The sequence below is a fragment of the Phaenicophaeus curvirostris genome, chromosome 1 (assembly GCF_032191515.1).
Source record: "Phaenicophaeus curvirostris isolate KB17595 chromosome 1, BPBGC_Pcur_1.0, whole genome shotgun sequence".
NCBI classification, from domain to species: Eukaryota; Metazoa; Chordata; class Aves; order Cuculiformes; family Cuculidae; genus Phaenicophaeus; species Phaenicophaeus curvirostris.
This window is the reverse complement of record NC_091392.1, coordinates 181,139,882-181,156,440: the sequence shown is the minus strand read 5'-3', so window position 1 is coordinate 181,156,440 and position 16,559 is coordinate 181,139,882. Positions and strand designations below refer to the sequence as shown.

General features: G+C 39.6%; 1 protein-coding gene across 1 annotated transcript; it reads left to right on the top strand.

Moving 5' to 3' along the window:
• The first annotated feature begins 1,413 nt into the window (after positions 1–1,413).
• Positions 1,414–15,639, top strand: LOC138734313 (serine/threonine-protein kinase Nek3-like). Its single transcript, XM_069881925.1, has 16 exons — positions 1,414–1,453; positions 2,063–2,290; positions 3,625–3,718; positions 3,929–4,026; positions 5,057–5,140; positions 5,778–5,845; positions 5,965–6,051; positions 7,092–7,146; positions 9,802–10,002; positions 10,350–10,419; positions 11,020–11,066; positions 11,989–12,091; positions 12,476–12,622; positions 13,693–13,827; positions 14,497–14,623; positions 15,430–15,639. The coding sequence occupies exons 2-16, from the start codon at positions 2,174–2,176 to the stop codon at positions 15,494–15,496; spliced, it is 1,500 nt and encodes a 499-aa protein (XP_069738026.1). The 5' UTR covers positions 1,414–1,453; positions 2,063–2,173; the 3' UTR covers positions 15,497–15,639.
• The last annotated feature ends 920 nt before the right edge of the window (positions 15,640–16,559 follow it).

Here is a 16,559-nt window from a genome sequence, read left to right as displayed (position 1 = left end):
CAAGTAGCTTTAGCTGGTTTTGGCTGTTTTCAGATATTCACTTTTCTTTTGTTATAGAATAGTCTATAGTTAAAAGTTTTACTTACATGTAACTGAGGTTAAAGTGTGATTCATGTGACCTAAGCTTCCATTTGCTTCAGTCACTAGTGCTAAGTTCTGGCACCAATTAATCTGTTACTACAGCAGAGAAGCTGGTCAGGAAATGTAACAGGGATTTGTGCCTCGTCTAAAGAGACTCTCGAGGTATTAACAGGCCTCCTCCTAAGGTGCTGGCTATGGGGAAGCTGTATGTTGTTAATAAATACTGGATATAAACCCCATTTGCTTGTGAGGAATGAATGCCTGGAAGGCCAACTGTATCCTGGGCTCTATCAAAAGAAGCGTGGCCAGCAGGTCCAGCGAGGTGATTCTACCACTCTACTTCACTCTTGCAAGACCCCGGCTGGAGTATTGGATCTAGTTCTAGAATCCTCAGTATAAGAAGGATGTGGAACTGTTTGAGCAGGTCCGGAGGAGGGCCACAAAGATGATCAGAGGGCTGAAGCACCTCTGCTATGCGTACAGGCTGAAAGAGTTGGGGTTGTTCAGCCTGGAGAAGGCTCTGAGGAGATCTTATACTGTCCTCCCAGTACCTGAAGGGGCTACAAGAAAGCTGAGGAGGGACTTTTTATAAAGGCATGTTGTGATAGGATGAGGGGGAATGGCTTTATATTGAAGGGGGTGCAGATTTAGACTAGACATAAGGAGGAATTTATTCACCATGAGAGTGGTGAGGCCCTGGCACAGGTTGCCCAGGGAAGCTGTGGCTGCCTCATCACTGGAGGTGTTCAAGGCCAGGTTGGATGGGGTCTTGGGCAGCCTGGCCTGGTGGGAGGCGTCTCTGCCCATGTCAGGGAGGTTGGAACTAGATGATGCTTAAGGTCCCTTCCAACCCAAACCATTCTATGATCATCTCCAAAGAATCAATGGTGTCTGGAAAAAAGAACAAAAAACAACAATTTGAAAAAAAGAAATATGCTGTCAGAGGGACATTCTGCCTAACTTTCAAAATACTGCAGTTCTTTAGATGAAACTTAACTCTACTTTAGCTTAAATCAAAGAGATCCCAACAGTGTAATAGTACCTACTTCTTGTAACACTATGAAAAGCAGGAAACCCTCATCGTGCTGTCTCAGAGGCCGGGAGGCACCAGGGCCCTGGCCTTGCCTCCTCCCTTGTTCCCTCCATCCTTGCCTTGCCTCCCCCTCCCCTCTATCCCATCACATCCCAAATCCCATCCCATCCTTCCCTGGCCTTGACCTCCCTTCTCCCCTCCCCTGCTCCCTCCCTGCCCCGCCCCCTGCGCAGCCCTCGCCGAGCCCCGCGGTTGGCGGGGACCCGGGTTCGGTTCCGCCCCGCGCCCGGTGGCAGAACGGAAGCGACTCGTGGGGCTGGTCGAACCCCGTGTGCTCAGGTACGCGCGTAAAGCGGTAAATCATGGATAACGACAGCGTACCGATGTTTTGAAGAAAGGATGTAGTCTGTAAATCCGGCGGTAGGACGCATGGGAATGGTTCGAAGCTGCACCGGGGCACGTTCAGACTGGACGTTAGGAGGGATTTCTTTAACCAGAGGATGGTCAAACGGTGGAACAGGCTTCCTAGACAGGTGGTCGATGCCCCAAGCCTTTCAGTGTTTGAGAGGATTTGAACCATGCCCTTAACAACACACTAACTTTCCCCTGAACTGCTAGGCAGTTGGACTAGGTGATCCTTCCAAGTCTCTTCCAAGAGAACCTTCCCCCTTCCCTCTTTTCCCTTCCCTTTCCCCTTTCCTTTTTCCCCTTCCCTCTTTTCCCTTTCCCCTTTGCCCCTTTCCCCTTTCTCTTGCCTTTCCCCTCTCCTTTCCCCTTCCCCCTTTCCCCCTTCCCCTTTCCCCTTCCCCCTTCCCTTCTCCCTTCCCCTTCCCCTCTCAGATCTTTGTACATGAACACTGGTAACTTCCCATTTTGATCCTGCTTACGTTACGTTTATCAGCTGTTGTCATTATTTTGTGTTGGTTTTTTTTTCTTTTTCTCACATAGATTATGTTAACCAAAAAACTTTAAAAAAGTAATCAAGTTCATCACAAAATTGAGAAGGTCATCCTGTGAAAGAGTGCCTGAAGAGAAGTGTTGGACGTAGGCTTATAAAGCATGGAAGAATACAAAGTGTTGAAAGTAATCGGAGAAGGGTCCTTTGGCAGAGTTCTCCTTGTTCATCATAGAATCAGTGACCAGCATTATGCAATGAAGGAAATAAGACTTCCTATGGTAAGTGTGGCCAGCGGGTCAAGGGAGGTCCCTGATTCTGCCCCTCCGTGCCTGTCTTGTGAGACCTCATCTGGAGTACTGTGTCCCGTGCTGGAACCCTCAACATGAGAAGGATATGGAGCTGTTGGAATGGGTCCAGAGGAGGGCCGTGAAGATTATCAGAGGGCTGGAGCACCTCCCACGTGAGGACAGGCTGAGAGAGTTGGGGTTGTTCAGCCTGGAGAAGAGAAGGCTCCAGGGAGACGTTATAGCGACCTTCCCCATACCTGAAGGGGCTACAAGAAAGCTGGGGAGGGACTGTTTACAAAGGCTTGTAGTGATAGGATGAGAGGCAATGGGCATAAACTGGAGAGGGGACAGATTTAGAGTAGACATAAGGACGAATTTCTTCACAATGAGAGCGGTGAGGCACTGGCACAGGTTGCCCAGGGAAGCTGTGGCTGCCCCATCCCTGGAGGTGTTCAAGGCCAGGTTGGATGGGGCCTTGGGCAGCCTGGGCTGGTGGGAGGTGTCCCTGCCCATCACACAAGTGTTGAAACTGGATGATCTTTAAGGTCCCTTCCAACTCAAAGTATTTTATGATTTTATGATTTTATGTGCATCACCTCACCCACCACTTCAAACATTTGTTTTTAAAAAAATCATAATTCTGAATATATTTTTGAAAGGCTGAACACTGATGCTCTTGGCTAGATTCCTGTTGCTTTCACAAGAACATAGATATTTGTCTCCAATACCTAATGAAGAAATTAGCCTAATATTATTACTGGCAATGTTATTCAGGTTACCTTCCCTGCACTTACCTCACATTTTGTGATTTTTTTTTTTGTTAGCTATTTTCTTCATCAAAGGTGAAGCTCAGTTTAATAGCTGGACACTTGGCTTTGTACCAAGCTCATAGGACTTGATAGGAGTTGATAGGAATGGTTGGACTCGATGATCTTGTGCGTCTTTTCCAACCTGTTGGTTCTATGATTCTATGACTCATGCAGTGCAGACTGTCAGCTGTTCCAAAGTCAGCGTGTGCTGCTTTGTTACATAGTTCTGCATTGCTAAATAGAAAAAAAATATTAACTAAAATAGGGAAATATCCTTTCAAATAGAAAAAAAACCCCAACTCCCAAAAAAATGAGTAAGTCTTCAACTAGTAATAAACCATAGATTAAAAAAATGGTGGAGTTCTCACATTTCTAATTGACTTTTTGAAATAACTTTTAAAATAAAAAAAAAGAATGATTCTTAGAAGTATTTCCCTTTTGGGAAGTGAGATGCATTGTGCATGTATGTGAAGATCTGCTAGTGCAATATTTATATGAGCATACTTACTTTTTCAGTCTTCATCTGATGTAGAGAACTCTAGGAAAGAAGCGGTTCTTTTGGCTAAAATGAAACATCCAAATATCATTGCCTATAAAGAATCATTTGAAGGTAAATATAAAACCTTAAATATTTGTTTAAAGTTGCATACTCCTGAGGGATCAAATTACTTTTTTGTTTGTAATGCATGTTATAAACAAAATGCATATCTATTGTGAGATGTAATATGGACATAGCACGTAGTCAAAGTTTTATATTAAAAATAATATACTTACCCTGCTAATGAAAATACTGTTTATTCTTAATTTGCCTAAAATTTAGCTAACGGACATCTGTATATAGTGATGGAATATTGTGATGATGGAGATCTAATGCAAAAGATTAAACAACAAAGAGGAAAGTTGTTCCCTGAAGATACGGTAAGAGAAGACAGCATTTTGAACCAAGGGCCTGAGAATCCTTTTTCATATAAACTGAAGCATTCTCATCACATAAAACAAATTATAGTTATACAAACACCTTCAAGTACCTTAAGTGAAACAAAGATACTTATGGATAGATTAGAAGCATTATTGCTTTGATAATTTCCAGCAGAACAAGAGGAGAATTGGGCTCAAAGGGATTAAAAAGAAATTGCTGTCTGTGTCCAAGAAATGTGCAGGCAGCGTGAAAAACAGTGTCAGGTTTGTATGCGTAAATTTATGCTATTATGTGAGAATTTAACACAGTCTACAGCCAGAGTTTAAAGCACAGTAAGAGGTACTGCAAATGAAAAGCAAATAAAGCACTCTGGTAAGACAAATTAAATTAGCCAGGATACTAAGTGCTTGCATTTTATGTTGCAATTGAATGTATAAAACATTCAGCGGGTGTTAACTTTTATCATAAAGGCTATAAAATGACTTTGGTGAAAGTCCAAGGTTACATTGTAGGGATTTAAAACTACTTCCTGCCACAGTGAGAAACATCGTCTTAGTTAAAATGAAAAACCAGAATTCTCCCCTCATCTAATATTTAGATTAGCCAAGCATCTCTAAGAACTTTATTTTGTGTTTTTAGAAAGAATGCATTTCCTTTTAGAAACAGTATGTTAGCTTATTGTGGTGTTTTGTTGGGTTTCTTTTTGTTTTCATTTTTAATGTGCTGATTTACTATGAAATTATAATTGATGTGTTTACCATATGCCATGTAGAGAGTCCCTAACTTCTCTACTGTTATGTGTTATTAAGGTTTTCTAGACAGACGTAGCAAACATTCCTTCTCCCATGTTAAAATATACTTTATCTTGAATAATTCAGTCTTTCATGTTGACTGGAGGCCATTATGTTAGAGTTACTTTAACTCCCAGAATACTGAATGTAGGGGTTTTATTTCTTATTTTTTTTTAATCTATTAGTGAAGTATTCATTAAATCATTAAGCTGTTATAATTCTTAGTTACTCTTTTCAGATCCTTCACTGGTTCGTGCAGATGTGCCTGGGTGTGAAACACATTCATGATAAACGTGTGTTGCACAGGGATATCAAATCCAAGGTGAACAGAGCAAGTTTTGTTGCCATTAATCAACTCTCTTCTGCATGCAAAAGTTTGACTCCCTCTTTCATAATTTCCTGTTGCTGCTACATGCTGTGCTTTTCATTTAGGCTTAAAAATATTAATTAATGAAATTGTTGAATGTATGGGGTGATGTAATATTGTGGGTGTAAATGTCATCTAAGTATCACTATACCATTCTTGTCAACACTAAATGATAGCACCAGTTGCTTGTGACAGACTATATATAATTTAAAACAATAACAAAATTATAAACAATGTATTGAGTGTGTGGTTTGTAAATATCTTGCCTCTCATTTTTTTCCTCTCTTACTCTAGCAGAAAGATAGAAATTCAGAAGAAAGCATGACCTTAGTAGTTTGAGTACAGCATGGATATTAAGGCATTTCTAAACTCTGTTTTCCCTCTATTGAGGCTTTGGCTTCAGGCCTTTCATTTCCCTTCAAACACAGCATAATTCTTATTTTTGGGTACAAGTATTAGAAGAAGGAAGAGAAAGGAAATATAAAGATAAGATATGAGAAGTGATTGTCACTGTGTGTTTTCTGTACCTACAAACTGCAGAAACTTTTCCTAGTATTTAAGTACGTTAATCTATCCTTCTCTTGAAATGCAGAATGTCTTCCTTACTCAAAATGGAAGAGTCAAATTGGGAGATTTTGGGTCTGCACGCCTTCTTGCACAGTATGTGTACACCTTTCCTCATCTTAGCAGTGTAAAGTTTTATTTTGCCATTGATAAATACTACAGATTTCTTAAATCATTGCTTTTCATCTGGCATTTCTTCTTTGTCATTTCAACTGTCCAGCATTATATGCTTGCACATACATGGGAACTCCTTATTATGTACCTCCAGAAATATGGGAAAACACACCATACAACAACAAAAGGTATTCAGGTTTTCAGGGATCACAAATAATGCTTGATTGATGTATGTCTTGTTATTGTTGTCTGAGCTGAGAAATATTTAGAAAGAGGTAATTACAGTTTTTTTAAGATGGAAAGGCACAAATTCCTCTTTACTTAGGTAACTGAGAGTACATGATGTTTAGTATTAAAAGTTTGAAAACTGATGTGCAGACACCTCTGTGCATTAGGGAAAGTAAATACATACAAAGAAACACGCTTATGTATGTGCATATGTATGTATATGTTTGCAACTTTTGACTGGTTTTATTTTTTAAGTTCTTGTTGCCAGTCCTGATAATGTAGAAAAAACGGGTTCAGAACTGATGACTTGTATTTATAAAGCCCAGTTATTCTGGTCCTTATGCAAGAACTTCTGAGAATATCATGATAATATGGTGTTTACAGCTTTCTCCCAGACTCCAAAATACTAAGTTGTTTTATACCCCCTCTCCTACATCTTTTCTGTGACCTTGGCTGAAACTGAACCAAGTGACTCATTTTCCATAGGAGGGAAGAAACCTTCTAGCACTTCAGTTCTTTTCTGCTTCTAGTGTGTGAAAGCCATCGGTTGCTTCTAGTGCAGGTGGCCATACTCACTTGTGGTGGAAGATGGTGCTTTTTCTCAGGAAGAGATTCCTTATGGGCAAGGACAGAATTCCAGCTCTCAGAATTAGGATTGTGTGTCTGCTGTCTAATGTTAAGGGCCATGGAATGCAAAGGCTTTCAAATGTGGAAGTGTAAATATTGTTGCAGCAAATTGCTTAGAAGTTATTCTGGGAATAAAATTCCAACTGCAACTGTGTGACAGTCATCCTTATTTACATCAGGGCAGGATAAAATAGGCAAGATCATTTCCACTGAAGAGGTTAAGTACAGAATTGTATTGTCTTGTATGATTACTCACATTTATTTTAGTTTATTGAATTCAGTTAGGTACATGTAGTAAGTTTCACTTTTGTTAGGCAGGATGTTAAGTTGGAATTTCTGGCTCAAAACTTCTCACCTTTCTTTGTACCTACAGTGATATATGGTCTCTGGGCTGTATTCTGTATGAGTTGTGCACTCTTAGACATCCAGTAAGTATGGCTTTATTGCTATAAAAAAGTTTGAGAATTCCTTAACATTTAATTAGTAGTTAGATGTAGTTTGATGGATTCACAGCCAATTTTATATTTGACTGACATGTTTCCTGCTGTTTCTGAAAGAGGGAAGTACTGCTCCACCCTTCCCATCCCTCCTCCATTATATGCCTTCTGTTTTTCAGCAGCTCTTGGGAACTATTGGACCCTTCTGTGAAGCACTCAATTTTCTAAACTGTTAGAAAACTATTTTTTTTTTTTCTTTCTTGGTTCGTTTTCCTCAGTATCAATGAGATGACCTGGGGCTCATGAAGGAGCCCAGCAGGTGGCAGACTGGTGCCAGGTATCTTCAGGGATGTTAGAATGAGCATTGCATTTTACAAAATCAAAATGATCACTAAAGAACGAGGCAGAGGCACTCAAAGTCTTTGCTGAAGAGCAAAGTATTTAATGCAAACATAGCAAAATACAGTAAGCAATAGGCAATTTTGTACAGTGACGTACCTCTTTGCTTTTAAGGAAGTCCAAGCAGTGTCTCATTGGGACAGTGGGTACCTTGATGGATGGTTCTGTTATTTCTGGGACACTGTCTTTTACAGTGTTGATGCTGTGCTTCTTGCGTCTTGACCTTCCTCTGTGTTCTGTGGCTAACATGAGACACGTGGCTAACATGAGAGCCTTTATCAGGATGTGTTTATTTTGCAAGAAAATGAAATTATCCTAATTCAAGGTCATTTTATTTTAGTTTTTCATAAGCAGCAGTTTCATTTCATTGATCCAATAGTATACCTTGAAATCCTGTATAGCAGCAAAAGATTCTTTACAGCTGCAACTGCTAGTAGTACAAGAATTCAGAAGTTTATACGGTATAGGACTAAGTAATTAAGGAGCATTGGCGTCTGTTAGCCTAAGTAGTTCTGTGGCAAGGCTTTGGCAGTGTCAAAGGTATCCAGGCAGTGCTCAGAGCTGGGATGCCAAGGAGTGGAGTACCCTTCCCTTTTTAACAGCAGTGAAATATTGTGTCTGGGTTTATGTGATTGTCACATATGTTCTTGCATAGTCTATCTAAGGTGACATTAAAGGATGCCACACGCTGCGGATGCTTGGCACTTCGTGGCCAAGTCAGTGGGATGCACTGTAAGGGAACTTTCTGTGTGGAGATAGAAATTCTCATCCATTTTCACTCAGGCTGTTGCAATCCATGGTTATAGCTGTCCCTGCTGATATTGCAGTTGTCTGATGACTTGTACTTGGAAGCAGTAATTGCTATCTGAAGGCTGGTTAGCAGTTAGCTGAGAAACGTCGCAACTGGGGGTGCTGGTTAACAGCCGACTGAACATGGGCCAGCAGTGTGCCCAGGTGGCCAAGAAGGCCAATGGCAGCTTGGCTTGTATCAGAAACGGTGTGACCAGCAGGTCCAGGGAGGTTATTCTCCCTCTGTACTCGGCACTGGTGAGACCGCTCCTCGAATCCTGTGTTCAGTTCTGGGCCCCTCACCACAAGAAGGATGTTGAGGCTCTGGAGCGAGTCCAGAGAAGAGCAATGAAGCTGGTGAAAGGGCTGGAGAACAGACCTTATGAGGAGCAGCTGAGAGAACTGGGGTTGTTTAGCTTTGAGGAGAGGAGGGTGAGGGGAGACCTCATTGCTCTCTGCAACTGCTTGAAAGGAGGTTGTGGAGAGCAGGGAGCTGGCCTCTTCTCCCAAGTGACAGGGGACAGGACAAGAGGGAATGGCCTCAAGCTCCACCAGGGGAGGTTCCGGCTTGACATCAGGAAGAAATTTTTCACGGAAAGGGTCATTGGGCAGTGGAACAGGCTGCCCAGGGAGGTGGTTGATTCACCTTCCCTGGAGGTTTTTAAGGCACAGGTGGATGAGGTGCTGAGGGGCATGGTTCAGTGTTTGATAGGAATGGTTGGACTGGATGATCCAGTGGGTCTTTTCCAACCTAGTGATTCTGTGAACTCCAGTTACTTCATGTAGATTTGCAATAGAGTATTTGTGCCTTGATAGGCTACTTCTGATGATTTTTTTTTTAAAATCGAAGTCTGCGTGTTTCCTGGCATAGAGTTTCATTCCTGCAGTTTTGATTCTGAACTCAAGTGTATGAGGTAAAGGACACTAAGACAATTCCAGTTTCCTTAATTAGATATTCCTACAAAAGTAAATCTTGAGCAGTTATAAATTTCTAGGAGTAACTCCCACTTGGTTTCCAGTGGTACAGGTTGTTGTCTGCAATATAATTATAGAATCATAGAATCACCAAGGCGGAAAAGACTTCTGAGATCATTAAGTCCAACCTTGTCCCTTACGATCTGGTTTTGGTCAAAGTTTGTATGCAAATGGTGATGGTTTCGTTCTCAGCAAATTATTTTTCCGTCATTGTTAATGTAAATAAATGACACTGTAATTGTCCTGCAAAATGTAACGGAAAGTTACTGATGTGTTCACTCATGGTCATTATTCCACACCTCTGAATCAGAACACTGGAACTGTCTAACTAGGAACCAGATCAGTACGGTAACAGGGAGCCTACATAGATATGTACCATATGTTTTTATATAATAAACCTTAAAGTTGCTCTTAAATTATGTCAGCTTCTTTTTACCTTCTACTTAAACTCCGTGCTCTAAAGTTCTTTTATTTTTAATGCAGTTTCAAGCCAACAGCTGGAAACATCTCATCCTTAAGATATGCAAAGGGTCCTACAGTCCCCTACCATCTCACTATTCCTATGAACTTCATCATTTAATAAAACAGATGTTTAAGAGAAATCCCCAGAGTCGTCCATCCGCCAGTACAATTCTTGCAAGAAGCTGTTTAACCAAACTTATCAAAAGCTGTTTGCCTTCTGAGGTACGGCCTATTCTTTGTCTCTAGATTTAAACAATAGTGTCTGTGTTTTAGATACTATCTCAGTTTCCTTTGTAGTGTGTTAGTGTATAACAATATGAAACGTAGTATTGTGTAGGGCCTACTCGAAATGCCATAGTACAGTTGTAGACTTCTTAGAAAACCGAGGTTTTAGAAGGATTTCCTTGAAAATAGAAGTTGAATACTGACATGATTCTGCTAAAATTAGATATTGTTAGCTGTAACAGCACTTTTGTATAGTAATTATTTTTAACAAATACATAAACAATAATTTGCAAAAGCTTAAAATGGTTCAGTACTTCTTTTCTGTCTCTTCATACACATTCCAGATGACAAATGAGTTTGAGCAGGTATTAATGGAAACCAAGAAACGTGAAGGCAATGCAGCAAGACCAAGGGGTAAGTCAGCAACTTACATAAGGAATGATAAAATTACTAGGAATTGTATGATCTTAACTACAGCTATAAAACATTAGTATTATATGTTTGAATCTACTTGTAATTATTTAAAAATCTAATCTTATTGAATTTTATGGAAAAATGCGTGAGGGGTGTAAATTATATTCCAACATGAGCAGTACAGTGCAGAGCTGCAATACAGACATTGTAAATCTTACAATTTGCAATTTTAAAATAGGCAAAACTTCTAGCTCTTGCATATATATCAAATATGACATCACTTTCTTTCCCAGAATATGGTGAAGCAAGTTTTTTTCATTATTTAATTTTTAGAAAGAGTTTTTAATTTTCTCTTATGCATAAATTTAGCTACACCAGAATTTGTACACCTTTGGAACTGTGCACTAGAGGGAATCCGTGTTGAGAATGAGCTATGTTGACTGAAGTGTGAAGAAGCTTTCACATCATTTTAATTGATTGGTTCAATGGCGTTGCTGTCAAATCTCTGGAACAGCACTTTGCCACAGATGTTTGCCAAACACATTAGTGCTTAATACTTATTAACATATTAACTCTTCATCCTGTTCCTTAATGTATCAGGTAATGCCATGGCTGGTGGAAGCTCAAATAATAAGAAAGAAAATACAGTAAGTATTCAAATATAAACATATTTGTATTTTAGTTATTTGGGATGTTCTGTTCACACAGAAAATTATCAATATACTAAACCTTAGATCAGCCTACTAGGCCAGCTGTCATCTGTGTTAAAATTGCAGAGTTTTCCTGTGCACTTCCCACCACTGTAACTTTTCGATGGTTCCCATGCTTACTTTAGTTCCAAAATGGATTTTCATTATAGTTCTGTTAAAAAAAACCCAAAACAACCTCAAACCACTCCAAAACCCAATGTAATAAAAATGCTCTTCTGTTTTTCTAAGTTTTGGGATACTGTAAAAATTCATGAGTTTTCTTTGCTTTAAGGACATATTTTGAACAGGCTGCTGTGGAAACAGTCTGAACTGGACATAGTTCTTGCTAGAGTCTAGGGCCAATGTGAGACTTCAAGTAAGGAGAATTAAGCAACAGGTGGCCAAGAAATCACCTATGGGGACATTATAGCACCCCATGGCTCAGCCATATTGAGGATATTTTTCAAAACAAGTTGCTAGTAGGGCTTATTTTTTTTTTATTGTAATAGACCCGTCCATCTGAGCAGCTTGATGTTTGACTGTGTCTTGTTCACCCTGGGAATGTGACTCACTCATTGTAATATTACTGCTGTTCTTAAATGTAAAGAAATAAAACCACAAATTGTATCAGGTGGCGTATTTGTGCTTAGCTTCAAAACCTGAGACTGGGTGTCAAAAAAGGACATGCAGCGTGAAATGCAGTGCAGTAATAGATGCAGTGCAATTGCACTTGCCTCTGTGGTGCCAGTGGTTTAATTTTCAGATCTTTAAGCCGGTCATTTTGTGGCAGAACTAAAATAATTGTCACCGTGTTAATCTTAGTGCTTTGTTTTTCTGGACAACAAGGATGATGATTAATACAGTCTTTATTCTTTTAAAGCCAAGTAAAGATGAAAGTAGCAGGCATAGCCCTTTAGAAAGGAAAAATATTAGTGAGGATTTGAGTGAAAGCACAAAGGAACAAAGGAAATCTGATGAAGAGGGTAAGTGTTACAGTTTTAAGGCTCATATATTTTCTTTTATGTAGCGATACCTAAATGCCAATGATCCAGCCATTTAAACAGGAAAAGCGTACAAGCCTGCACCTATCAAAACCGTGCCACTGTCTGTTACTTCTGCAATTACATTGATTCTTACTGCTCATCTGAGATTTAAAAACAAAAATATTGGCCAAAGTATTAAAACAATACCGTTGGAAAACATTTGATGTGGAGTAAATGTGTGGGGAATTCTTTTACCTAGTTCAGACCTGTACCCACAGAGTCAAATGCCGCTGTTGGTGAAGTGCTGTATGCTTAGTACTAGTTTACGTGGAGAGAGGAATGAGTTAGGTGCTGGTTATCACCCCTTTTTCATTGCAATTGCAGCAGAAACTTCTGAAGTTGCCCAAGGAATTACTGATTTGTTGCATCCCCATCGGAGGCAGTGGGAAAAGAGGATATCCAGTACTGTAGTGGAGGTCCTGGAAAATGCATCCTTGCTCTCTTCCAGTTTTACATCTGAAGAGGCTAAAAGTAAGATTTAATGAAATGCAGGTATAATTCAAGTAATATCAGTGGTTCTTTGAATATTTTAAAAGCCCAAACCTTACAGGGCATATTTAAAATTATGCAAAAATAATTTGAAAATATTTTACTAGCAAACACTCAAAAAATCTACTGCCCTGAAGAGAATTTTTTAGTAATCTTATGTGACAGGATTGCAGAGAGTGATGAAAGCCACCAATAACATTAACAACCCTAAATTATAATCTTTGCTAAGAAATTATCCTAACCAACCTCCCTCTTAGTTTGCTGTTTGTGGGGATAACACTGACAAATCCATTGGATGCAGAATGCAGCTCCCTGTCTTTCAAGTACAGCATGTTATTGGGAGCATGTAGCATATGCACTTCTACTTCTGTTGTCATTTAACATATAGATAATGCCAAGGACAACAACTATAAATGATGTACCTCAGATGTAAGGCAAAGAGTCTTCCTTCTTCCACATCAACAGCTTTGAGTTAGAACACTTAACCTGGGCTTTTTTCTGAAAAACATGTCAGTTTTTAAATGTCCCCCTCTGTATATGATTGTTAAAATTATTTTATGTGATTATGGACAGGTATTCTAAGTAAATGTGAAAAGAAGCTACTGAAATAAAATTAATTAAGATGTGAATAATGAGAAAATTCCCGAGACGTGATGGGAAAATTATGTGATAGCTAAACGCAGGGCAATGGAAGGGAGCAGAAGAATGCATGTGTGTGTGTTCTGCTATTAAAAGGCACAAAAAGGGCCACAGGCTCAGTTTTGTGAGATTTTATAGAGCTGCCAAATAATCTTGCAGAGGTCTGACCCCTCACACCTCTCAGCCAGTTTCTGCTGCCTCCCTGATAGCAGAAGGCTCCCCTGTGGACTTTGGTCTTTTTCCCTCTTAATGCTGGTAGTGTCAACCTGAGTATATGGTGAGGCCAGCAGTGCTGCAAATGGGAACATCTAGACTCTTGTCGTCCTGTATTTCGCTCTTGAATGTGATCTTTATAATCTGCACTGCTAACGTGATTTTGTCTAAGTGGTGTTTATTGATGATTTTATACCTAGGTGGCTGTGTCATAAACTACAGTGAAAATAAGCCACGTAAGCAGTGGAACAAGGAAACTCCGCAGACCCTGATTAACATTCTCAGTAACGCAGATGTCAACTTAGCATTTAAAACATACACAATTTATAAACCAGGTGCGTCCCCAGTTGTCAGGCAGATAATTTTGCAAATAGGTTTATTAATAAAGGCTGTTTTTTTACATACGTAGCACTATGTACAGAGCTTGTGCACTTGAGTTCATGTCATGACTGTCTATTTAGTTTTATTTGAAGTTTGCCCAATGAAATGTGGGATTATGAAACTTTGAGCTGAGAATTCATGAGTGTTTGTATACCTCCTCTCCATCTCTTTGTGAAAAACTTTGACTTGCAGCTCCAGAACTGAATAAGGTTGTGACAAAAATGCAGTAGGTGCAGAGCTGTGCAGTCTCGTCCCTGCCAAGCGGCCTGGTGTGAGCATTAGGGAGGTGAAAGAAATGGGCTGTAGTCCCACCAGGTAAATACACCCTCGCTAAAAGAGCAACACCCTACTTTGACAACAGGATGGTGAGATGACAGAGCTGATGGTAAATGCAGTCTAGATACATGCACAGCCACAGTTGTAAATAGTTGTTCCGCATTTCAGTTGTGTTATTAGTTTATCTCTCCACTTAAAATAGGTAACGGCTTCTACTGGAATCTGCCAAGAACTGGGGACAAATCAGCAAGACTCTGTTGTATTTATATGCCTAATTTATTTCTAAAATTAAAGGATTTTCATTTAAAAAAATGAGGTTTTTTAAATTATTTTTTGTACTTTCAAAGCTCCTGGAAATATATTTAGAGGTCCACTTTCCAGTGAAACTGAAACATCCGATGAAGTAGATGGTGAACATGAAGCTATTGTCACAGATTCTGAGAGACTGGAGCCTAGATCTGATGATGATGACACGTATGTCCAAACCATATCCTTGTGTTTCTGTTTTCTCTAATTCCTCAAAGTGATTTTATGAAAAAGATATTCCCCTGAAAAAAAAAAAAATCAATATTTTTCTCAGCATCTGAATTCATCCCTCTCCTGCATAATATTAAATTTGGTAGCATTTGATATCTAACTGGCTTTCTTTGCTCTTTTTGTAGTTACTGATTGTGTTGAGATAAAATAGGCTGCCTGTTATTAGAAGATAGGTTATTAATTTGCTGATGACTTTGCAAGAGTAAAAGCATGGGATGAAATTAGATCCACAGTAAAGTGCAAAACCACTTATTGAAAGTTATTTGTAGAAATATTAACTTTGTGTTCTATTTATGTTAGTGACCCACTTCTGGTTTTGAAAGAGCAGAATGTACATCCACATGTTCTGAACAGAAACAGTGTTTTACAGATGTGTGTACGTTCTGGGAGGGGTTCTTGGATTCTGAGCATCTCTGTTTATGTCCTTGTTTCTTTCTGTGGCACTGGGAGATGAGCTACTGTTCTAAAATACTGCAGGATTATTGTAGTTCAACTGCAAGCTGTTGATTTCAACACATTTGCAGTCTCTTAGTATAAGCATTTGGTTTTGCCTTATTGGATAAATCCAAAAGAGAACATCTATTGGCACCTTACTCACAATGGTACAGGAAATAAGTCTCTTGTGTTGTTTTATTTAACATTATTTCCCTAGTTGTAGGGTAATTTTAGGAGGAAAAAAGCCATTAAAGATTTATAAAGCTGTACTTTGCTATGAAAAATAACATTTTGAAATCTGTTTTTAGGGACTTCGAGGAAGATGACCCAGACTGGGTGTCAGAACTGAAAATGGTATTGGAAAACAGTGACTGAGGACTTGAATTTACTTACAATAACTGAAGTTAGGCTTGCCGGCATGTATAATCCAAGTTGTTGTTGTCAACAGTTGTAGGTATAAATAGAGTTACTTCAGTCAAAATATTCTGAGTCATTGTGTCTTCTTTATCACAATAACCAATGGTTACAGACAACAAACATTTTTAGGTAGGAAACTTGCAAATAAGAAAACAAGTCTAGATATTAAATGTATTTGGAATTGGTAACAGCCTTGCAGAAATATTCAGTCAAAAGCAACAGTGCTACAACTTGTCCAAGTTGGCCCCATGCCATAATTTGAAGAGCTTGTGAAATGCTATGAGGATGTGTCAAGACTTTCTTCCTGACAACACAGTGAACTCCAGCATTGTGATGGGCTGATCCTGGCTGGACTCGGGGTGCCCGCCAAAGCTGCTCTGTTACTCTGCTCCTCAGCTGGAGAGGGGAGAGAAAATATAACAGAGGGCTCATGGGTTGATAGAAGGACAGGGAGAGATCACTCACCATTTTCTGTCAGGGGCAAAAGAGACTTGACGTCAGGAAGTGAGTTTAATGTATTACTTAATCGAATCAGAGTAGGATAATGAGAAATAAACCCAAATCTTGAAAACACCTTCCCTCCACTCCTCCCTTCTTCCCACACTCAACCTCACTCCTGATTTCTCTACCAACTCCTTGCAAGTTGTGCAGGGGGACTGTCAGGGCCGGTCAAAGGATCGATTTCTGCCTCAACATGCTTTGTACCTAACTACCCGTACTTACCTCTTTATCTCAAAAATGCTTAGTACCTGTCTGCAAGCCTCCTTGCTCTCTACCATTACAAAAGATCAATGAAGCAGGAGGATGACAACACTTGCTTGAGCAAATTTCTGATTGCATACTCTCTTTGACTATTTCTGTATCGTGTAAGAAAGTTTCCCAGGCAGTAGGTTGTATTTCCCTAGCTTAATCAGCTCCTGATTTGAAGAAGTTCTTGCAGCTCCTCATAATCCTTAGGTACTGCCAATACAGTCTTTTAAACCATAGTTACACTTGCACCGTTCTGACCCTAAGCAGTATC

What these genes read in the sequence shown, in the direction of transcription:
- LOC138734313 (XM_069881925.1), top strand. Translation starts at nt 2,174, where the DNA reads ATGGAAGAATACAAAGTGTTGAAAGTAATCGGAGAAGGGTCCTTTGGC. An exon ending in ACAGGGATATCAAATCCAAG is followed by an intron (nt 5,141 to 5,777) that starts GTGAACAGAGCA and finishes CTTGAAATGCAG; the next exon opens with AATGTCTTCCTTACTCAAAA. An exon ending in AGATCTGATGATGATGACAC is followed by an intron (nt 14,624 to 15,429) that starts GTATGTCCAAAC and finishes ATCTGTTTTTAG; the next exon opens with GGACTTCGAGGAAGATGACC.